We start from the raw sequence: 25,283 nt of genomic DNA, 5'->3' as shown, positions 1-25,283 counted from the left end.
GAATTAAATGACCAGCTTTGGTGAAGTCTGGCAACTGCTACTGTGCTATTTTTCTCCTTGTTGTTTTTTGCTGCCATGCCGTTACAACTTGATTCAAAAAAGTCCTAACATCCAGAAGAGGCAGCAAATAGTAAGTATTCTGTGTACATGTAAAATTTCTGTACTTTTGCTTACAAGGTACTGCCATCCAAAGAAAATGAGTATTATCTGAAAGAAGTTGAAAGAGTATCTAATTCTATTTGACCGTTAGCTAAATAATATTTCTTTTTCGTCAAAAAAGAATGGCAGTAAAAGTTATTTCTTGTATTCTACACCTTATGGAGATGAAATATTTGAATTAAAAAAAGTAGTTATTATCTAAGAACTAAGTTTGATAATTTTTAATAAAGAAGGATTAGAAATAAACCACTTTTGGGTATTTTGCTGATTCAGAAGGAAAGTTACAGTTGTAGGGTAAATAGAAAAAAAAAAAGTAGACTACTTCTTTGAACAATATACCTAAGATAATATGATGAAGATAATGGAAAAAAGCTAATTGCTACATTATATAACTAAAAATGTCCATTGTGGCCTTTTATTTCCTATATGATTTCTTAGTGCTTTATAAAAGTAGCCATTGGGATTGAATAATTATTTCAAATAGACTACATATTTGTAGTTTCTTATAAACAAAAAACTAGTTTAGCTTTTTAATTGTACTGAATTCCACATATAATTTTCCTTGATATGGAAATCTAATAAGCAGAATTTCCATTACAAAATTTATATATCAGGTAATTAATCAATTTTGGTACATACTACCTGAAAATTTTATACCACTAAAGAGGAAGATTCCTTCCTTGCTTTTACCAAGATGTTCTTCTCAAGATACCAATACTATACAAATTAGCTATAGTTTTTTTGTTATTGCAGGGAATCAATGTCAGAGAAATAATAGTAATTGTTGTAACACCAGGTTGAGAAAAAGGAGAAGTAATGAAAGAACTGCTGTTTTGTTATTGTTCATTTCATTGGGGTACTTAGTCCTGGCTTGGGAAGAACTCTGGCTTGGGAAAAATGCTATTAATAGTGTTTCCTACAGTTTCACGCCTTATAAATATATTCACCCAGATATCGTTTATTGGCTATCATTCCATCTGTTAACACTTTCTGGGTCCCGTTGTTTCCTCTATTACTACCGAATAGCATATTGGAAATTACTAAGAAAGCAGGAATCCACAGATGGAAATTTTTTATACCTTGCTTTCTAGGAATATTTACAGTAAAGAGAGCTTGAGTAAGAAATGTAAAGTTCTAGTGAGTGGAGTTTTGTTAGTTGAGGGAAGACTTCTTGTTGCTTTAGGTTGTAGAGAAAGAGGTGTCACAAATCAATGATCAATATCCCTGTATATTTGTGTTTATTGCAAGTAAAAGACTTGGATGAGCCTTAACTAAAATACTGTATTTTCTTGCTACTTGCCTCTTGCACAAAAACTTCTGGATAATTGAGTGATATAATTAATTCAGCTCTGATTAATTAATCAGAGTATGAGATTCATGTTCACATCTTTTTATACATTTTTATGTACTCTTGTAGTCACTTGGCTTTATTTTTTTTTAAATGTGGTGACTATAATCAACTTTTAAAAGAACGTGTGTCAGAGACAGAATGAAGCTAATTGCCTGCTTCTCATGATTTCTCTTTCTTTTGTTAACCCTTCAAACCAAGAAGAATAGCAGCCTCAGTATTTGTGCATATTAACAAAAAAGTGAACTTGGTGTTGGGGAAGTTATACCCAAATGCTATGACTCCTGATAGCGTTCTGGTTTCCAATCTGCTCTTCCCTTCACTGACTGGAACACAGCTTTTAATTAAAAAAAAAAAAAAAGAAAGAAAGAAACTGCTTCTATGTTGATGAATTTAGCGATGCTTAATTAGGTAAGGATTAGGGAAATTAATGATCAGAGGAGTACTCTGACCCAGAACAGAGCTTTGATGTACTATACTGTACTGAAATCTAAGGCAGAGCTCTACTAAAATGAACACTTGAGTACTATAATACACATCACAGTCAACTTAAGTGTTCAGGATGAGTTATAAAGTTCACTCAGTACTCCCAAATAATAATCCTTTTTAAAAAAGAGTAATTATCAGTAACTCTTGGGTAACTGATCATAGCAAAGATAACAAGTGATTCCAAAGACTTTTATTAGAACTCAGGCCTGATTTTACAAATCAAGTGAAAGGGTTCTAAGAAAAACCTTTCACTGGCAGCTTTATGAATAATTACTTCTTTTAATTCCCACAAGTAGCATCACTTTCATTTTTTAGAAGTCTTATTTAAGACATTTAAAAGATATTAAATTATAAGACGTTATTTTGCCAAGAATAAGTCAGGTAATAGCAGCACTCACCCACCTTCACTAACCAGCTCACTATTGTCTGACTGCTTACAAGAGATGATCTTCTCCACTAGTTGGTTGTAGCTGCAGTTACCAACAGCTTTTACAATGTCATCAATCTAGAAAACAAATGACTGTCTCACTAATCATGATAAAATTAAAAACAATAGCAAAGAAATCTATATCACTCTTTAGGGTTTTATTCTAATACAATACTAAATATGAAAATATTACATATGAAAAAAGAAAATCAGCACTAAAATCAACACCCAATAGTTTCTAATTTTGTTTATAGCTCACTAGAACATATTATGAAAAATATTGCTTAGCTGCATTTCAATTATGCAAAAAATAATAAAATGGGATTATCATATGCAACTCTATTTCTTAGATTGTAAAGAGGCATTTAAGTGATTAAAATAAAGTCAACTACTTCAGAAATAAAATTCAGAAAATCTTTTTTTTATTAAAAATAAATATTTTGCATTTAAAGCAAGGCAAATATAAAGATGTTAATTTATGGAATTAACAGGGTTTTCCCATTTTATTTATTATGCAGTTTCTAGCAAAGTATAGTGAAGATATGAGTAGACATAACTAACATTATTTTCCTGAAGAAAAGCTAATATATATTAACAGGGAAAGATTCCTACTTAATCTTTGTGGAGGTACAGTAGAAAAGTAAATTCAAGGTTTTAAGCTGCAGAAATTGATACATTATAACAGAGTATACTTTAATTAAAAAAATTTTTTTGTAAGTTTTAAGCTATCGGAAAATAAAATTGAGTATCTCTATTCTCCCTCCATTATACTTTGCTTTGAGTATTGAATAAAAATAGATTTCTACTGTCTAAAGAATTTATTTTGATTCTCCTCTCATCCCTAAAATATATTTATTTTTAAGTTACTTACATGTACTTAATTAATATATTAATTAATACAAATTTATACAATAATATAAAAAAATAAGAGGAACAATGTTTTCTTTCCACATCCAAATGATCTTCTTAAACACCTAATCTTTGAACACCACAAGAATTGAGAGATCTGCACAACTAATACTAAGGACAGTGGTTCTCAAACTGGGAGCTTTTTAAAAAGCTGAAAGAATTGCAAGCTCAAGTTGTTTCTCAATTGTCTAAGTTTTCATCCCACTACCACACAGCAAAGTTTGAGAACAACTGCTTTAGGCTATAATTTATTTTCTTTGTTCCTGCAAAAGTCTAGCATAGTAAAAGCCCCTTAACCATGCAAGTGGGACTGATGGTTGCCTAAAGATCAGTTAACTGAGTAAGTAAAAGCAGGGAATTGTGGAAAATGTTATTACATATTTTAAACATTTCATGTTAACTTAAAACTCACAAATGTATTCACTTGTCAATCTTTTTTTTCCCCCCACTTGTTAATCTTTTGATGCAGAGTCAAATAAGGCCTTTTCTTTGAAAGTGGATATTTTGGCCATGATTCTATGTAAATGACACAGAACAGCATGCCTTCCAGTTTTTATTTATTTAAAATGAAAACTTAGACCCTTAAGAAGAAGTCTCAGGGCACAATCCCTTTAGATTTTCATTATTTTTTGGAACACCTTCACTGTTTACAGCAATATTCTTTAGTGACTCAACTTCATTCTTTCCACAGAACTGAATTTTCAATCCTAAGGAATCCATAAAAATACAACTAGAATAATAAATACAAGATCAGTATACAAAAATCAATTGTTCTATAGACTAGCAATGAATAAAAAGTTCAAATTTTCATGGGCAGGATCTCTACATTAATATTTCATTCAATTAATTCATTTGGATGCCTTTTATGTACTACTATGTACAAGATGTGTTAGAGAAACTGCAGACTCAGCAGTGAATAAAATACATGGTATATGATTTCATAAAGTTTATATTCTAAAGACAAACAATAAAGCAAGTAAGCAAATATAAAATATGCTAGGTAGTTGTATGTAGTGGTATGCAACTGTTCTTTGTTTTCATTGTACTATATCATTCCACAGTATAATATATTTATTAATTCATCTTTTGATGGCTATTTATTTTCAGTTTGGGGCTATGACAAATAATACTTCTATGAACATTCTTGTACATTTATTCTGTTTCACAAATCTAGAGTTTCTCTAGGGAATATGCCTTATCAAATTCTTAGTCTTATCCTCAACTTTACCAGATAACTCCAAACTGCTTTCTAAAGTAGGTAGCCAATTTATATTATCACCAGTAGGGAATGAGAATTCACTATATTGCACATCTTCTCCAACATTTAGTATTGTTAGACTTTTAAATGCCAGCCATTCTGCCGGGTGTATAGTGGTATCTCATTTTGGTTTTAATTTGCATTTCTTTGATGACTAGTTCATATGTTCACTAGTCATCTGGGTATCCATTTTTGTGAAGCGCCTGTTCAAATCATTTGCTCCTTTTTTTTTTTTTTTTTTTTTTTACTGGGTAGTCTATTTTTAAAAAAACTTATTTGTAGGAGCTCTTTATATCTTCTAGATATTAATTCTTAATTCATTATATAAATTGCAATCAGTTTCTACCCTGTGGCTTGCCTTTATTCTCTTTTGAGTTTTCTTCCGACAAATACCAGTCTCAATTTTAATGTATTCAGGTTTGCCAATGTTCTTCATAGTGCATTTGTGTCTTGTTTCAGTAATCCTTTCCTATCGTTGTCAGAAACATATTCACAAACTTTTACAGTGTTATCTTTTACAATTAAATATCAATGCACATGAAACAGAATTTTATGGTGTGAATCAGGAGCAACAATTTCATTTCTTTTCTAATTGTCCAGCAAATCCAAAATTTGAATTGGCTAGTTAATAATCTCAGCACCGTTTATTATAAGGACTGACCTTTGCCCATTGCTTTACAGTTGCCTAATTCTGTCTATACATGCATGGTCTTTTTGACCTCTCTATTCTCTGTTATTGGTCTAATTCTTAATTATAATACTTAAAATATTTCATGTCTAGATAAGTTCTCCCTACTTGTTCTGCTTCAAGAATATCTTGGCTTCTCTTCCTAGTCCTTTGTATTTCCATATAAATTGTAGAACGAACCAGTCACATTTCACAACTACTACCCCCAAATCTGCTAGGATTTTGTTTGGGGTTGTAGTGAAACTATAGTTCATTTTATAGAGAACTGACATCTTTATAAATTCAGTCTTGAAATCTAAAATCTACAGACCTATATTTACATAGGTCTCTAATTTCTCTCAAAGGAAAACTGGCCCCATAGAGGTCTTGCATATCTTTTTGTTAGATTTATTCTTAGTAACTTATGCTATTAAAGAACATATTTTTAAAATTTCATTTTCAAATCCTTTTTGAAGAATTTTAGCTTTGTTAATCTTTATTATATACTTAATTTCTACTTTAATACTTTCTGCTCTTAAGATAGATATATATAGCTCATTAATTTTCAGTCTTTTATTATTCCTTAATATACAGATTCAAGGCTTTAAAAATCCCTTTAAAAATTGTTTTAGCTAAATCTTACAAGTTTTGATACAGACTTAGTAGTTGTACAGTTTAAAATATACTTTAAGTTTCATTATGATTTTTTGACCCGAACAGTCTCTACTGTTTTTTTCTACTGATTTCTAGCTTAATTACACTGTGATCAGAGACTATTCTATACTCCACACATTTTAAATCGTTAGAAATTTGTTGAAACTTACTTTATGGCCCAGAATTGGGTCAATTTTTGTAAATTTCATGAGCTTATAAAAAGAATGTATTAGTTAGGTTCACAGAAAACAAGGAAAGACTGAGAAAACATCACAGACAAGGAGACACCAGGAAGACATTAAATGTAATGTGATATCCTAGATTGCATTCTAGAACAACAAAAACAAAAATCAGTGGAAAAGCTGGTGAAATGTGAATGAAGGCTGTAATATAGTTAGTAGTAATGTACCAATATTAAATTTCTAAGTTTTGACACATGTACCATGATCATATAAGATTAGGGGAAACTGGGTGAAGAATATATGGGAATCCTCTATAGTATCTTAGCAACTTTCCTGTAAATCTGAAATGATTCAAAAATAAAAAGTTCATTAACTTTTTTCAAGAATGTATGTTCATTAGGTTTTCATTTCCACTTCTATCATTTGTAGAGAAAGGTATATTAAAATCTTCTAGTAGGACAATCTATTTTTCTTATAATTTTGTTAAATGTTGCTTTATATACTTCGATATTATGTTATTAAATGCATATAAGTTTTGTTTTCCATCATCAAAAACTGACCTTTACTCTTTGTGACAGTTCCCATGGATCCAAGGAGTAACAGTCAATCAGTTTATTCACTTTCCTGGTGTCTCCAGGCACATACAAATTTAAAATGATTATATCTTTTTGGCAAATTAAACGTTCTATCATTAATAATGCTTTTTGACTTAAAGTCTATTCTTTCTCATATTACTACGGATACACTAGCATTCTTTTGATTAACAATGGTATGGCATCTCTTTTTTCTTTTTATTTGCAATCTTTCTGTTTAATTTCATACTGTTTTATATATGTCTCTTGTAAATAGCATATATATATATATATATATATATATATATATATATATATATATATATTTTTAAATCCAGCCTCAGAATCACTGTCTTTTAACTAGATTTGGTCTTATTGACATTCTCTATGTTTGAATTTATTAAACCTACCATTCTCTCCTTCCCATCAGTTCAACATTCCATAACCTCTCCTTTCTTCCTCCTTTTTGGTTAATTTTCCCCTTTCTACTAATTGAGAAGTTATCTAGTGTGTTTTCTATTCTTTCCATGGTTATTCCAAAAGAGTATTATTCAATATCATGGTGGTAATAATGGAAATATTCCAAATCTTTGCTGCCCAGTAAGATATTCACTAGCTACACGTGGCTTCTGAGCAACTGAAATGTGTCTACTACATTTGTCTACCATACCAGACAGAGAAGTTACAGAAACTATAACATCTACCCCTACCATTTCAAATTCAGCAGTTAATATTCTCTTCTTGAACAATTAATTCTAGGCCCTAAGAATATCTTAACCTTCTCCCAACTTATATTATTATTATCTGCATATGCTAATATTTTTTTTTAAACCCCAAAAGATAATGTTATTATTTAATACAGTCAACAATCTTTCATATTTATCATGTTACTTTCTCTCCACTCACACTTCCATCTGGATCACTCTCCTTCTTTTCAAAATCCTTGTTTAGAATTTCCATTAATGATGGTCTACTGGCAGGAAACTATTTTACATTAATTAATTTAAAAATGACTTTATTTCTCTACATTACTGAAAGATAATTTTCCTGGGAACAGGAAATAGGTAGCATTTGTCTTTTTTCAGTACATCAACTGTATCATTTCCACTGTTGCCTGGTTTCCAATGTTGCTCTCAAAGAGTTAGTTATCAATAATGGAGAACTACCTTCTCAGTTGTTGAATCATGGTGCCTGCCCACCATCCAGAGAACTGCTGATATTCACTTGCAAGATAATTATTTGCAGAACACATAATCAGAATACAAACAACTAGCCAGTTCTGAGAGATATTTCATAGAGACCTATGGATTTCAAACTTTTACCTTGTTCTTTTTTCTTTCTCAGCATCAGAATCCTCCTGTCACAAAACAAGTAAGTAAAATAGATAAAAAGCACAGCTCTCACAGCCTTCCAAGAATTTGAAAATCACTGTGTAGACCAGAAAAGTCTGAAGAACAATCTCTGTCTTACATGAGAGTACATTATTTTTCTTTAAGCATATGAATTCAACTGTTTGCCAGACAATCTGCAGCTACACGTATAGTCAGAGGGACAATCCGAGTCCAATTTTAAGAACTCAGGTTTAAGTTCCTAAGTTCCTTAACCTCCTATGACCTTAGGTCGTAAGTTCATTCTCCTCAAGAATCTAGGCTACCTGGCATTGCCATGAGCCAGGATCCAACATGGCTCATCTTGAATGCATAAAATGTTAGACATGTTTAGACTTTTCAGTGATTGTTTCAGAGTCAGAGTGCCAAAAAAATACAGATGCCCTGCTTACAGAAAGCCATCTTTTTATTGCTCAGAATACCAGTTGCTTTTATCAAGAGACAGGGATGAAGAAACATTACCAAGTCCTTACTATTATGATCCTTCCTACAGTTAATGCTTCACTCCATCAGTTAATGCTGAGAAACTACTATGAGCCAAGCACTGCTCTAAACAATGAGAAATAAGAGCCCAACCGTCATAAAACATATACTCTAGTGGGAGATCATAGTCAATCAAGTAAATAAATAAATAATAATTCTAGATAATGACTGGGGGAAAAGAAGGTGACTAAATTAAACAAGGGAAAGCTTCTCTAATAAAGTGACTTTTGACCTAAGACCTGAACTTTGAGGAACCAGGAGTGGGAAGATCTGGGAGCACAATGTGTTTGGTTAGTAAAACAGCATTCCACAGTGGGCAATTAGGTAGTACAAAAACCCGAGATAGAAATGACTTTCACATGTCTGAAAAACAGAAAGGCAGTTAGTGTTGCTGGAGAGTAGTAAAAAGGGGAGAATTATGCGAGGTGGAGCTGGACAGAAGGCAGAGTCTAGATCATGCAGTATATCATAAAAACTCTGATAAAATTTTGCACTTTATTTTAATTACACTGGAGGCTTTTAAAGAAAGGAGTATGGCACAGGGATAAAGGGGAGGGTTTATTTTACAAAGATTGTTCTGAGTGTCAAGACAATTCAGTGGAGGGAAGAATAATTTTTTCAAAGAATGGGACTAGGACAACTGAATAACCACATGCAAAAGAATAAAGCTGGATCCCTTCCTCAAACCATATACACAAACCAACTCAAAATGGATCATACTCCTAAATGTAAGCACTAAAAGTATAAAACCCTTAGAAGAAGATAGAAGAGTAGATCTTTGTGACTTTGGGTTAGGCAAAGCCTATTTTGGGAGAAACCAAAAGCATAAGTAACAACCAAGAAAACCAGATAAATTGGACTTCATCAAAATTTAAAAACTTTGTGCTTCAAAGGACACCATCAAGAAAGTGAAAAGATAATCAACAGAATGGGAGAAAATACTAGCATATCATGTATCTGGTAAGACATATACCTATAATATACAAAGAACTCTTAGAACCCAATAACAAAAAGACAAATAGCCCAATTAAAAATGGGCAAGAAATCTGCAGACATTTCTCCAAAGAAGATATACAAATGACAAAAAGTACACAAAGAGATGCTTAACAGCACTAGCCATTAGAGAAATGCAAATAAATCCACAATGAGATATGATTTTAAACCTACTACGATGGCTATAATAAAAAAGATAGACAATAACAAGTGTTGGTGAGGATGTGAACTCAACTTCATAGTTAGCCTCCAATTCCATGAAATTACAGTCAGAAGTCTTGAGCAGATTTAGCAGTCTGGAGGACTGCACTCTTAACCTCACATTTTGGCTAATTCCAGATAAAAGCACAAAAATATAAGTATCAGAAAACATAAATCTGGATTAATTTGCCAAATTAGTGAAATTTTACGATATTTTTATCATTTAATTTAAAAATGTTCTACTTACCTGAGGGTCCACTAACCACCCATGGTACAAAGGAATATCAAGAAGATCAAATACTATGCATTCTGGTGTATATTCAAACACTCGAACACCAGTGAATTTTACATTTACATCCAAGCCTGTCTGTAGTTTGTGCAATACTGCCATAGCATCACTCATATTCTGAAAACAGAAAGGGGAAGGGTAAAAACGAGGAAATCAAACAATAACAAAAAGGTACTTAAATGCAGGCACATTTACTTCAAATTTTCCAATTATCCAATTTATTCACCCCTTCAATTTGTATTATTAAGTACCTACTATGTGCCAGGCACTAATCTGAGCTCTAAAGATATAATAGTGGATAAAACAAAGTTCCTAATCTCATGGAGCTAACATTCTACTGTGAAAAACAAATACATAAATTATAATATCATGTCAAGTAGTAGTAAGAAAAGTTGAGCAGGATAGGATGTACAGATTGAGAGGGGTGAGGAACCTAATTTTAGACCCTTTACTTTTAACTCAGGTTTGCTGTATAGTGTGTTTCTCCTATAAACAGCAAGTAATTAGGTCTTGTTTTTTTCCCAAACTGGAAATGTCTTTCAGTAATATAATAATGGCTTTTAGATTGTGTTAGGACTAGATATATGAACATTCAAATTCAAGAAATTTTGCAATACTGAAATGAGTTTTCTTTTTGCCATCTGGATACTGGTGAAGGTATGTAGAAAAAGTTACTTTGAAAATAAATACAAAGTTTCCACTGATGTCTGTTTCTGCCTTGGCTGATACTTTCTTCCACTGTAAGAATCTGATTTCTTCTTGCCTTCCATTGTCAAACAAAGGAAGAATACTTAAGAAAATGGAAGCTCTACTTGCTTTCTTCCAGCTCCAATAATTTTGAACCCAGTGTTCCCTCCTATATTATAGGATAGTATTTCTAAAGAACATGTAAAGAAATGCGGACACACTGAAACTATGGAACAGTAGATTTTGTCCTAATGCCACACACCAGACATCATTTGCTGAACTGTTTTCTAAACACAACTTAATTGTAAAATACAAATAAATGAGGAAAGATGAATCAATGACAAATTCACTTGAAAGTCGATTTTTTCAAGGAAATTACCAGGTTATAATTCTACATAGAAGTGCAGAATGATATCTATATTTCATTCTATATATATAGGTTCATATAAAACAGAGATCAGCAAAATATGGCTTGTGAGTCAAATATGGCTATGAGTTAAGAATGGTTTTTACACTTTTAAAAGGGTGTTCAAAATAAAGAAATCAAAAAATATACCTGAAAAGCCACTGATAGGGACCAATGAATACATCCATAAGTTAAAATGACGTATTTTAATATAACAAAAATTATGTCAATTACCTGCTCATAGTTTAAACGTTGAATTTCTGAAATTTCTTTTGGCTTTGTATCAAGCATGTAATCTCCTGGAAAGAGAAATTGTTAAGCTGCCTTTTAAAAATGTTTTGTTTCTAATTACAAAGATAACAGATTTTAATGATAAATTATAGCAATATGTGACATAAAAAACTGACTCCCCAGTTCTATTCAGAGAAAGTCAATGTTAATTGTTAGTTACTGTCTCACATATTTTTTTCAGTGTACATCCTACAACGCTTTGGAATTTTTTCTGTCCCTTTACAATACATTTGAGCATCTTGCCATGTCATTGCAATAAAGCTCTAAAAGGTTTAACCAAGTTTCATCAACAATATAACTATTACCTCAATACCTTTCCAAGAATGGGTGTTACCACTCCTCTAAATATCTGCCATTCTTAGAAGTAAACAAAATTTTCCTTGCTTTTAAAAAACTGACATCTTATCATGAACCCTCCTACACTGTTGGTGGGAATGGGTTTGGTGCAGCCACTGTGGAAAACAGTATGGAGATTCCTCAAAAGACTAGGAATAGACTTACCATATGACACAGGAATCCCGCTCCTGGGTATATATCCAGAAGGAACCCTACTTTGAAATGACACCTGCACCCCAATGTTCACAGCAGCACTATTTACAATAGCCAAGACATGGAAACAGTTTAAATGTCCATCAACAGATGACTGGATAAAGAAAATGTGGTATATTTATACAGTGGAATACTATTCAGCCATAAAAATGACAACGCCATTTGCAGCAACATGGATGTCCCTGGAGAATGTCATTCGAAGTGAAGTAAGCCAGAAAGAGAAAGAAAAATACCATATGAAATTGCTCATATATGGAATCTAAAAAAAGAAAAACATAAATACAAAACAGAAACAGTCTCATACACATAGAATACAAACTTGTGGTTGCCAAGGAGGAGTAGGGTGGGAAGGGACAGACTGGGAGTTTAAAATTTGTAGATACTGACAGGCATATGCAGAATAGATAAACAAGATTATACTGTATAGCACAGGGAAATGTATACAAGATCTTGTGGTAGCTCACAGCAAAAAAAAAAAAAAAAAAGTGACAATGAATATAGGTATGTTTATGTATAACCGAAAAATTGTGCTCTACACTGTAATTTGACACAATATTGTAAAATGACTATAACTCAATAAAAAATGTTAAAAAAAAAAAAAGCTGTTATCTGAGAGATTACCAGTGGAGAGAGGGAAGGGAGAGGGGCAACACAGGGGTATGGAATTAAAAGATACAAACTACTATGTATAAATTAGAGAAGCAACAAGGATATACTGTATAGCCCTTGGAATTAAAGCCATTATCTTGTAATAATTTTTGAGAAGTATAATCTATAAAAATGCTGACATTATGCTTGCTGTATATCTAAAACTAACATAATATTGTAAAGCAATTATACTTCAAAAAATTAATATATTTTTATATACGTACCTTTATTGGTATCACCTATTTATTTATTTGAAGTATAGTCAGTTTACACTGTCAATTTCTGGTGTACAGCATAATGTTTCAGTCATACATATATATACATATATTCATTTTCATATTCTTTTTCATTATAGATCACTACAAGATATTGAATATAGTTCCCTGTGCTATACAGAAGAAATTTGTTTATCTATTTTATATGCAGTTGTCAATATTTGCAAAGCTCAAACTCCCAAATTTATCCCTTCCCACAACCTATCCCCCGGTAACCATAAGTTTGTTATCTATGTAAGTCTGTTTCTGTTTTGTAAATAAGTTCATTTGTGTCTCTTTTCTTCTTTTAGATTCCACATATGAGTGATATCATATGATATTTTTCTTCCTCTTTCTGGAGTACTTCACTTAGAATGACGATCTCCAGGTCCACCAATGTTGTTGCAAACGGCATTATTTTATTATTTTTTATGGCTGAGTAGTATTCCATTGTATAAATATACCATAGCTTCTTTATTTAGTCATCTGTTGATGGACATTTAGGTTGTTTTCATGTCTTGGCTATTGTATATAGTGCTGCTATTAACACTGGGGTGCACATATCCTTTTGAATTAGAGTTTCCTACGGATATATGCCCAGGAGTGGGAATGCTGGATCATACGGTAAGTCTATTTTTAATTTTTTGAGGCATCTCCATACTGTTTTCCATAATGGCGGCACCAAACTACATTTCCACCAACAGTGTAGGAGGGTTACCTTTTTTCCACAGTCTCTCTAGCATTTATCGATTGTGGATCACCTTTTTAATATATATATGACTTTTAGTATATGTGACACTATTTAAATATATGCAGTACCTTTTTAATCTATGTTTTACCTTTTTAATTATGTATTAACTATATATACATTTTCTTTGAATTACTCACCTATACAAGTATTATTCTTTTCTTGAATTACAAAAGTTCTTTTCCAATTAGAGGAATTAGAACATTCCCTGTTATATGTGTGCTAAATATTTATTTTCCTCATTTTTTGGCCTATTTTTCACCATACAGAAATATTTAATTTTAATATAGTCAATTCTCCTACTATAGTTTCTGGGTTGGGTGTTATGTTTAGAAAACTATTCACCTCTTCAGAATATACAAACATTCACAAATGCATTCTTCATGTAATTTTATGTTTGCTTTTTTTCATGTTTAAATCTTTAACTTATCTGGAATTTATTTTGATATAAACAGTAATATGTGGAACCAGCTTCTCATCCAGCCTCCCAAATCACTAACATGCTGATGAAATTGTTAATATAATCTTTATTTTCTAATTCAATATAAACTTCTAAAGACTGCATTAAGCATTCTGATAATCTTTCCAACTCTGACAATAAAAGAATACCTATAAACATCAATATATTATTATTTATGCTTTAATTAGAACTTTAAGACAGAAAAATTTAGTAATAATTTTATTCCACCATAGGCACAGGAACTCTAAAAGCATTAAATTAACTGATTCATAGAAATATATAGACCTAAAAGCATTAAATTGATTCATAGAAATATATATAATATTCATACACACACACACACACACACTCTTAATAAATATGTTTGTGTCCTTACCATACATGGCACACTGTATATTTATATGTTGAGGTTTTAATACATTTAACCAAAAACTATGCTTTGAGTAACTTTCATACATTATTTATTCAAATAATTGCGAGCATATTTGCTATACTTGTATCCAGTATTTCATTTCTGCATTTATCCTGATAACAGACTGTAGTATATGCTTTCTTAACACTTTAGAAGGGTCAGGATGCAGAATACTATACAATTCAATATTAAAATGACCCTAGACATGCTATCATCGATTAAAAGCTTAAATGCTAAGAAAATGCTAAGAATAGAATAATTTGGGGAAAAGACCCAGTTAAGAACTCCTCTTTTTCTGATGTCACAAAAGCTCTTTGGACAAGAGAATAGCCTGGTTAAGAGAGGCAGCCTCTTCAATGGACCTCAATCATCTCTATCTCCTGATGTTCATACCTTTTTATAGCCCCCTTCCCTTGAGTGTGGACTGAACTCACTTGTAGTGAATAAAATGACATAATTAATGAGATATCATTTCCAAAATTAGAATACAAAATATTGTGGCTTTTGTCATGGTGCTCCCTCATTTGTTCACTCTGAGGAATGCCAGCTGCCGTATTCTGAGCTGTCTTGGAGAGACCTGCATGGAAAGGAACTGAAGGAGGCTTCTGGCCACAGTGAGGAATTGAGGACCTCAATCCAACATTCTGTGAGGAGCTGAATCCTGTCAATAACCATGTAAACTTGAAAGCAGATCCTCCTGAGTTGGGCTGGAGATGAGACTGCAATCCTAGCTGACACAGTGAATGCAGCCTCACGAGAGAGAGAGAGCTTAAGCCAGAATCACTCAGCTGCACCCAGCTTCCTGACCTACATGAGATAATAAAGGTTCATTATTTTAAGCAACCAAATTTTGGGGTGATACGTATGCAGCAATGGTTATCTGTATTTTTAGGGAAGTTTGTAATAGAGAATTAGATTTTTTTATAAGACTGAGTTTGAGTTTCTAAGGGAGCATCTTTCAGTTTTAGGTATCTAAATAAATCATCTCTTAAGAATGCTGTTTTATCTAGCTTATCTAACCTTTATATCAAAATTGGTCAACAACACTATTTCAATCAAAAAGTATTGAGAATCTATTCTGTGTTTAGTAACAGGTTAAAGCAAATACCCTGTTTGGAAATGCCTGTTTCCCTTAAAGAAACTAATAATCCAGTTGGGCAAAGAGCATACAGGAAACAGAATAAGATAATGATAAAGTATAATATACTGTACAGTGTTATAAATGCCTTAAGTACCAAATGATTTTGAAAAGAGATATTGATAAAGCCTGTAGCACTTAGAAATATCCTTTGGAGAGGATAGTATCTAAATCAGATTCAGAAAAATGGACAGAACTTGCCAAGGTAGTAAGAGAAAAAGGATTCCTTGAGGGAGAATGAGTGATGGAAAAAACACACATAGGAAACACCATGCCATATGGACAGATTATAAGAGGGTTTATATATAAGATTATGTTGCAGGGTGGTGGGAAATATGGCTGGTTGGGTAAACTTGATCAGATTATAGAAAATCATAAATAATATGTTAATAGGTTTGGCTGTTTGTGAAAAAATCATATAGGATCTTTACGCTTTTAAGTAGACAAGTGAAGGATGAAATTGGTGCTTAGGAAGATATCGACGGTATGTAGGCTAATTTGGAGAGGAGAGGAAACAAAAGAATTGGCAATAAATCATGCTGTGAAGTACCAGTATACAGAGAGAGGAAAGAATTTCAAAGAATGAGTCCGTAAGATTTTGCTCCTAATGGGATATTCTAGACAAAGAGAAATCAAGAAACAAAAACCTGCAGCTAGCTACATTAAGCCAAAAACGGAAGAGAGGGCTTGGCAGAAGGTAACCTACCCTAGGTGATCATTTGGAAAAAAGGAAAGACAGTCAACTCTGAACAAAATTAAAATGCTTCAACACTGACCTCTTTTTATTGTATTTGTTTTCAAAAGATAAAAATAAGTCATCTTTTGAAAAGTCAGACAGTACCACCATCTCAATAATTATTTTCCTTACTGTAATACATAGTGCTAGTCTCACCATCATACAAACTAGCCTGGATGGTTAAAATCATGCTGCACATTCTAGTTTATGCTGTGCTTCTTTACTTCATCTTCCTACCCATTTTCTGCTTTCCACCTGCACTTCTTCCTCACCTTATTTATGAGACCTCCTAGTGCTTCTTAGGTATCCTAGCTTGCCATGTTCCTTTCTCTACGCCAGAGTCCTCCAACAAGCCATGTCCAAGTTTGGCCCTGCTATAATGCTCTAGTAACAGAAATTTCCAAATTAAAGTTCACTCCTCCTCTAACCTTTGCCAGTCGAAATTCCCATTTCCTGTGGTTCCTCAGCTAGGTACTAGGGAAGCAATTAATTTTACAGTCGTTTACAATCTTTCTTCTAGTGTTTGCTTATTAATGCAAAAATATCTCTGGTTCCTCCAGAGAACTGGAGTAATCTCAAGAGGAGAGAATCCAAATAGCTTAGAAAATTAAACAATTTGTTCTGGCAGGATTGGCCTTGAATAAAGTTCACTTTTGGTGAGGGAGTGTTTTCAGAATCTCTTTCCTCACATCACTCTTGCTCACTTCTCCCCCACCTCCCACTGGGATCATATAACTTTTATGTGTCCCTAGTAGTTAGTCCCTAAACCCTCATTCAGGACTTTCAAACCTCTTTAGGTACCCCAGATCGAGATATTCTTCATCAATTTTTCTTTTTTCCTATAAATAAAAAAATTCTCTATTGTGTGTCCTATTTTCTCAGGACTTCTCCAGCTAACAGATAAATGTAACATACCAAGTTACTTTTTTTCCAAGAAAAATATCATGTTAACATTTTCATAGTAGAGTACACTTATATAGTCACACTGACTGTATTGTTGACACCTTCAAATAAGTTATCCACAGTACATGATAAGTAAATATTTGCTGGATAATAAAAAGGGGGGGGGGGCGGAGAAAAAGACAAGTAGTAGGAATTTAAAATATATTAAAAATACTTTTGAAGGGTGGAATGGGAAAAGGGATATACTTTTGAGAATACTAGCCTTTCAGCATTTAAAAAATCATATTAGGTGCCCAGATGGAGACAGCACACTATTTCACCCTTCTGAGCTTATGTCATCTGTAAAATGAGGTATTACAATTGATGATGCTTTTATTTCCACTCCAATCTTACCCTTTTCTACTATTAGTACCTCCATTCCTATGCCCTCTGCCTATACTCATGGGTCTTTCCCACTGTGTGTTCTTTGGTTAGGGAAACTAACAGCAAATGAGCTCATTTTCTCACCGGGTAGTGTAGACAAAGACAAGTAGAGTGACGGCATTGACTAGCAGGGAGGAGGATAGGTAAGTGGCATCAGCCTACGACAGCACAGAGAGCAGAGCCAGAGTGAAATCAGAAGCTGTGGAGTGGTGGCACAATTTAGGTTAGCACTGTCCAGTAGAAATATAATGCAAACCACAAATGCAAGTCCATATGTAACTTTAAATTTTTAGTAGCCACATTAAAAAAAGTAAAAAGAAAGAAGTGAGATTAATTTTAACAACATATTTTATTTAGCCTAGTATATTATAAACACTATAATTTCAAAACAGAATCATTATAAACAATTACTGATATTTTATATTCTTTTTGTGTGTGTGCTAAATCTTTGAAATCCAGTGTATATTTTACACTTCAAGTCACTCTGGCAATATTTCAAGTTCTCGATATCCACATGTGGCTAGTGACTACTATACTGGACAGTGCAGGTTTAGATTATTATGGTCACGATATGAGAACAAAAAAAGTAGGGCAGTAAAATGATGATAAATCAATAAAAAATGTTAAAAAAAAAAGTAGGGCAGACAGTGGTTGGATATGGAAGAAACGAATAGGAAACTGGGCTCAAAAATATACATTTTCTATTTATAGTAGGCATTCAAAAATCTGTCAATATTTGACTACATCTGAACTACTATTTCCTACTTGGTCTCAATCAGACCATCCTAAAAACTGTATTTAACATGTTATTTACTCTACTTAACGAAACTAAGATAAATTAAGTGGCCTACTATGGTGAACCCAAACTCCCCTGCCTAGTTCCCAAGTTTAGCTGCAACCTGCTAATCTAATCTCCATTCGTAGAACAGTGTAACATACAGAGTTACCAACCACAGTCAAATTGTACTCCTTCACCATTTTTCCAAATATGTCTTACATATTTTCACCTCAAGCTTGAGCTTAAAATAGTTTCCACCTACCAAAACATTCTTCCTGCTTCTTTATAAGGGTTTAGATTCTAACCATATTACAAAACTGAGAACAAGTCTCATGTTCCCCATTAAGCCTTCACCCACTTCTCATACCCATCTACAGACAAACTTCTCAAAGCTATTTGCACTTGAGTCTTCATTTACTCACCTCTTAGATGCTCTTCAACTCACCACTCCATTTCCAGCCCATCAGTGTACTGACACTGTTTCTGTGAAGGTCACAATAACCTCCATGATGTCAAATCATGTGGAAAGTATTCTCCAGTATTCAATACCCCTTCTTTTCCCTTCTAACACTCTCCTTCTCTTGGCTTCTCTATATCACCCTCTTCTTGCTTTTCTCCTATCTTAATGATTACTCCTTCCCTCACTTCTCTATCCTCTGACCCATGCTTTTCAGCAGGGGGTGGAGCAAACAATGCTTCTTGGAATGTGGGGGAAAAGTTTCTTAGATATTATAATGGTTTGTGGTCTTCAAAGGGTCACAGTACATGAAGAGACAAACAATATACCTGCAGTATTAAAATTTCCTGGAGTGAGTGATTAGGACAAAAATGTCTACAAATGCTCTTTAGGGGGACAATAATGAAAAAAATAGTTGAGAAACACTGCTTTACCCAAATCTTGGCATGCTGGGAAATTTCAGGGGACAATCCTGGACCCACTTCTGCTCTCTTTATACTTTCTCTCTTAATGATCTCATCTATTTCCACAGATTTAAATACTATTTTTATATGAATGACTCCTAAATTCTTATCTTGAATTTCAGTGCCCCTGGAACTCATGGTCTTTCAACAACAAAATTTTCTAAGTATTTTCTTTTCTTAATGTATCCTTCACCTTCTTGCCTAAATGAAATTTGGTTCTCCTTTGATGACACTCCTACCCTCTCTAGCGAAAGCTCTTTTCTCTTCTTTACCAGTGAGCCTGGAGGTAGATCAGATATCTATTGCTCCTTATTGTCACTCTTTCTCCCTCTCCTCCCTAAAATACCTAGTTTTAATACCCGGGCCATCATATAAAACTACCCATTATCCACCCACCTGACTATAGTACTCTACCAACTTCTCACTGGTACTGAAAGTTCTCATTGAATCCCCTCATTCCCAACTCACTCTCTTTCTGACACAAACCCTGCCATAAATTTCAGTAATTTCAATACTCATAGAGATAACCCATCTAATACCCTGGCCTTTGTTTCTTGGCCTCTTCTCCAACAAAAATCTTACATTTTACCTTATCTCAGATCTTATGGTCACATGTGTTTGTTATTACCAGGTGCCAAAAATTCTTCAAGTCTGTCAGGGCCTACAATCCATTAATCCAATCACATTTTCCTTCAACATATTTATATCCTTATGGTCTCTTAATGCAACTTAAATTCTACGGCTCAGCATTATAATCACTCTCTACACATATCTTCAATTTCCTAGACTCTTCAACATACTCACTTGGCAAAACCCAACTCTGGTTAAATCCTGCTATTCAGACCTATACTCATGCAGCTGAACACAACTGGAGGAATCATACCACCCATGCTGGCTGGTCTCACTAACCTCATGGGTAATAATACTAATTATCCAGCATCTCCCTATTCACTCTCCCACTCAACTAGGCAACTATTTTGTATCTCCCTTCTCATCTTCAACAACTCCTCCTTCAACCTCACTCTCAGCTGATGAACTGGTTTCCCATTTCATTGAGAAAAAAAAAGAAAAACACTCAAAAGACCTTCCACAAGCTATCACAACCACATCTACCCACTTACCTGCATCTATTTTTAATACATTCTATCTTTCCTCCTATTGCTAAGGATGAACTATCTGTACTACCCAAGACTAATTCTTCTATTCCTCTAAAGTACTCTTGTCAGGATTGTGAAATTAACATGATCTAATTTTAAAACACTTTTGTCCCTCCAACTAAAAGAAATTCTATACCTATTAGCAGTCAATCTCTATTTCCCTCCTATCTCCCCCAGTTCTAAGCAACCACTAATCTACTTTCTGTCTGTATAAATTTGCCTATTCTGGACACTTCATATAAATGAAATCATAGAATATGTGGTCTTCTGTGACTTGGCTTCTTTGACTTAGCATGTCTTTAAAGTTTATCCATACTATAGCATTTATCAGCACACTCCTTTTTAAGGCAGAATAATGATTCAGTGTATGGATATAGCACATTTGTTTATCCATTCATAAAGTCATGGATATCTAGGCTGTTTCCATTTTTTGGCTATTATGAATAATGTTGCTATGAGTATTTCAGTACAAGTTTTTGTATGGACATGTATTTTTACTTCTCTTGAGTGAAACTGTAGGTTCATATGGTAATTCTATATTTACCTTTTTAAGGAAGTGACAAACCATTTCCCACAGTGGCTGCATTATGTCACATTCCTACTGGTTACGTATGAGGGCTTCTAATTTTCTCTTGTGCCCATTCCAGTCAGGTTTTCATCCCATGTACTTGTCAAGGTTACCGATTACCTCCTTATGGCTCAATCAATGGTCATTTTTTAGTCTTCATCCAGCAAGACCTATTAGCAGCATCTGATTCAGCTCATCTCTCACTCTTCTTTGAAACTCTTCATTTAGATTCTAGGCAATCAGTCTCCTGTTTTTCTTCAACATAGCTGAGCATGCCTATTCTTCCTCTTCTTCAGCTTCTAATCACTAGCATGTCCCAGATTCAGTCCACTCATCTCTTCCATTCTCTATCTACATTTATTCTATTCGTGATCTCACTCAGTCTAACTACCATTTATATATGTTGTCTATTCCCAAATGTGTATTAACAGGCTAGATGTGCACTGTCCAATACAGTAGCCAGTAGGAATATGTTACCATATAAATTAAGATTAATTAAAATTAAATTTAATATTCAGCTCCTTAGTCACATTAGCTACACTTTAAGAGCTCACGAGCCACATGTGGCTAGGGGCTATGAAACTGGACAGCACAGATAAAGAACGTACCCATCAACACAGAAAGTTTTATTGCACAGCACTGACCTACACTTCCCTGAACTCTACATCCCACTGCCTCCCTGATATCTTCACTTGGATGTCAATAAACATCTCAAAACCAAACTCCTGATGTTCCTCCCTATACATGTTCCTTCCATTTTTTCCCCTGTTTCAATTGATGTTAACTCTAACCTTCTGGTTGTTCAAACCAAAAACTACAGGGTAACTAACCCTTGACTTCACTCACACTCCAATTCAACTGATCAGCAAATTCTGTCAGCCCTGTATCCAGAATATGACCACATTTTATAATCTCCACTTCTACTACCCTGTTTGAAGACACCACCATCTTTTGCCAGTGTAACAGCTTCCTGACTGATCTCCCTGCTTCTGTCTCTACCACCAACCAACTTCTATTTTCAACATAACAGCCAGAGAATTCTAGTTAAACTCAAAGTCAGATCATGTCAATCCTCTGTTCAAAATCCTTTAATGGCTTCCCAGATCACTCACAGCAAAAGTCAAAGTTGCTATAATAGCCTAGGGCCCTATGTGACATTACCCTATGACCTCTCTAATCTCATATCCTAATCCCTTCCCTTTGCATAGTCCTTGGCAGTCATACTGGCTGTTCCTCAAAAGCACCAAGCATATTTCAGCCTTCTCCATGAAATGTAATTCAGAAACCACAAGGTTTAAGAATCTCCAAGCTAAGCTAAAAAAAAGTATAAACAGACATTCTACTTCCAGATAGCTAGGTATTCAAAGTAATCAACAATTAACTATGAAGTTCCTTGGCTGGTAAATGGGATTATATGACATTAGTTACATAAAGAAAAAGGTCTTCCAAAAGATGCTATCTTGATTACTTCACTAAGCCTACATCTCACGAAAAATCAGTTAGCTAGTTGTCTGGAATGGCATAGACAAACTAAACAACTAACAAGATTTTTAAAAATAAAAATTAAATTACTAAAAAAGCTGTAAATATGGATTAAGATTTCCTATTTGGTAACAGTATGAACATAAAAATTTTTATTTGCTAAATTGTAAAAGACTTCAGGGTAATATATAACTACCTGCTCTGTAAACAAGTTCTACTCAATGCAGCTGGTCTGCAAACTGTGCATTACTGGTCTGTTTTGAAATGAGAAGCTTTTTTCAGAATGCAATTCAATACATTGCTTCCTTCATTAAGAAAATTTCACTCTGAAAAAATTTCAGATGGACTAGTGTGCTTACTAATTTAAATAACTCTACATTCTAATACAAGCTTCTATCTCACTGCAGACTGGTAACTAACATTTTATAGACTGGCATAGATTAAGTAATTATATTTGGGGTAGCACTGTTCTAAAGCACTTCCTGGGTTTTATTTCAAGTCTACTGAGTATTTTTAAACTCTTTCTGCATGAAGTGTTAGGGTTTCTGTGCCATTTCCCATTCTGCAATTTATTGGAATTAATATGTACCCTGTTGTTTTCCAGATGTCACCAGTCTCCTTATTTACATTACAAAATTTTAATGCTGGTCAGAAAGAAGGCTTTAACATCCAAGAACAGTAACATATTGATACAAATTTTTAATTAAGATATTAAAAATAGCTCATATAATAGCACTTCAGAAGGTGAAATTTGGTAATATATTTGAAAGTTTTGAAAACTTTGTTTTATTTTAAAAGAGATATAAAAATCATTCACTTTTCAACACTAACCTAAATATTCCATCAGTTGTTCAGCAGTTATGATTTCCATCATCGGTGGAAGTTTCACCTGAAAAACAAAGTATTTTTTCTATAAAATCAAATGTTTTGGTGATTAAAGTGTTTCTTTAGTCAGAAACACAAGTTTGTATATGTATTATATGTATCTACTATGTGTATACAACATTCACATTTTTAAGATCTTTATAACCAATCTTTAATACAACAAAGTCAATCCTATCACCATAAAACTTAGAGGGTGATACAAGATCCCACAGAGACGTCGGGAAATCTGTTCCAGAGCCAAGTGCTATGCCTTTCACCACCCATCCTGGTTGTCATTAGGCACCTGCAACAGTGTCCTGCATGATAGAAAATGTAGTTAAAGGGCAGGAAGAGACACCAAACATGTTTTGGCAGGTCACTCATGGGAGCAGTTCTACTGAACACAGCCTTGAACATAGCTCAGTATCTCATCACTTCAGTCTATAGTGGCCATTTTTATTGTTGAATAGCTAAAATGAATACAGTATAAATGATTAGTCATAAACTGAAGGATTCACACTATATGAGCCCATCTGTAAAATTTAAAAACAGGCAAAATTAAACTATACTGTTTAGAGCTGTACACATATAAAGAAAAGGAAAGGGCTACTATAAAAATCACAACTGTCGTTAGCCCTAGGAATAAGGGAAGGAGTTATAGTTGGATTAGGGCATACAAGAGGCCTCTGAAATGTTGGCAATGCTCTGTATCTTGACTTGCCTGGTAGTTCCACCGTTTGCTATACGATAACTTGTTAAACTGGACATCTCTGTTTTATGTACTTTTCTGTATGTGCTATATGTCACAATAAAAAGGTTAAAAGTAAATACATACATTATAGTCATATTTAAGTTTCAGAAGTTAATTCAGCTACAACACATTAGTTTAAATTTAATTTTTCAAATTAATTATCAGATGAGTTACATAAATATTATAGCCAATAACTGTAAATATTTTAGCTGACTCATCGAAACACATACTCCTTGGTATATTCATAGAATAGAAGAAAAATAGATACTGTAGGATGGAAACTCAGAGTAATTAACATATCAATGACAAGAGAATAGCAGTATAATTAAAAATTCTTCAGGAATTATTTTCTGTTTAACCAAGGACATTTTAAAATAAGCAATTTCTCCAGCAAGTCCCCCAAGTGTTGAAGAAGGTGCTCTGAGCATTTATGCTATGTTACATATGGTAACAGTATGTCACAATTTTTTGTTTTAATCAATGAATAAAGTAAGTCCTAAAAAAGATCCCTGTAAAACAAAACAGTATGAGACCCTCTGAGAGCATACATGACAGTTAGTGCTTATGAGTTAGTTATCTAGCAGATTTATCATTCAGTGAAAACCAAGAGATGCCATGGAGGTTTTAATCTTGATTCTCGGTTGTTTTTATTTTGTGGAATTTTTTTTTTAAATAGTGATACTTTTTTTTTGAGCAGTTTTAGGTTTACAGAAAAATTGAGCAGAAAGTACAGAGAGTTCCCATATATAGTATATTTTAAAACTGAAACTCACTGGCAGATTATAGGCTCCTGCTTATTTTTCAAAATAAACTTTTATTGAATGTCACTCTCATTTGTTTATGTACTGTCTTTGGCTGCTTTTGCACTACAATAGCACAGCTGAATCTTTGCAACAGAGAGCATATGGCCCACAAAACCTAAAATATTTACTATCTGATTCTTTACAGGAAAAATTTGTTGATCTCTGCTTTAGATGACTTTAACTGCTATTTTATAATATTTTATCAAAGTGTTTGAGTACCACTTTGAAGGTCAGAAATTTAAACCAGTAATTTATATACACTGTAAATATTTACGTTCTGAACAA

The 25,283-nt window shown here is 33.4% G+C and overlaps 1 protein-coding gene across 4 annotated transcripts in view; it reads right to left on the bottom strand.

Annotated features, from left to right (window-relative positions):
• Positions 1-25,283, bottom strand: part of MINDY2 (MINDY lysine 48 deubiquitinase 2) — a 67,229-nt gene that overhangs the window by 27,804 nt on the left and 14,142 nt on the right. For 2 of the 4 annotated variants that reach the window (XR_012507695.1, XM_045506243.2), the window contains exons 2-7: positions 23,412-23,469; positions 11,347-11,411; positions 9,978-10,136; positions 7,988-8,022; positions 6,654-6,717; positions 2,399-2,501 (exon numbers count right to left, since the gene is read on the bottom strand). Coding sequence is in view for 3 of the 4 variants with exons in the window: in XM_045506243.2 (XP_045362199.2) it covers positions 2,399-2,501; positions 6,654-6,717; positions 7,988-8,022; positions 9,978-10,136; positions 11,347-11,411; positions 23,412-23,469 (484 nt within the window). In the remaining variant the exon portion in view is untranslated. The remainder of the gene's footprint in view (positions 1-2,398; positions 2,502-6,653; positions 6,718-7,987; positions 8,023-9,977; positions 10,137-11,346; positions 11,412-23,411; positions 23,470-25,283) is intronic. The other 2 variants (XM_074366208.1, XM_074366209.1) reach the window with 2 other exon arrangements.

Source organism: Camelus bactrianus, chromosome 6 (assembly GCF_048773025.1).
Source record: "Camelus bactrianus isolate YW-2024 breed Bactrian camel chromosome 6, ASM4877302v1, whole genome shotgun sequence".
Lineage (NCBI taxonomy): Eukaryota > Metazoa > Chordata > Mammalia > Artiodactyla > Camelidae > Camelus > Camelus bactrianus.
The sequence above is the reverse complement of the archived record's forward strand: the minus strand, read 5'-3'. Positions and strand labels throughout refer to the sequence as shown.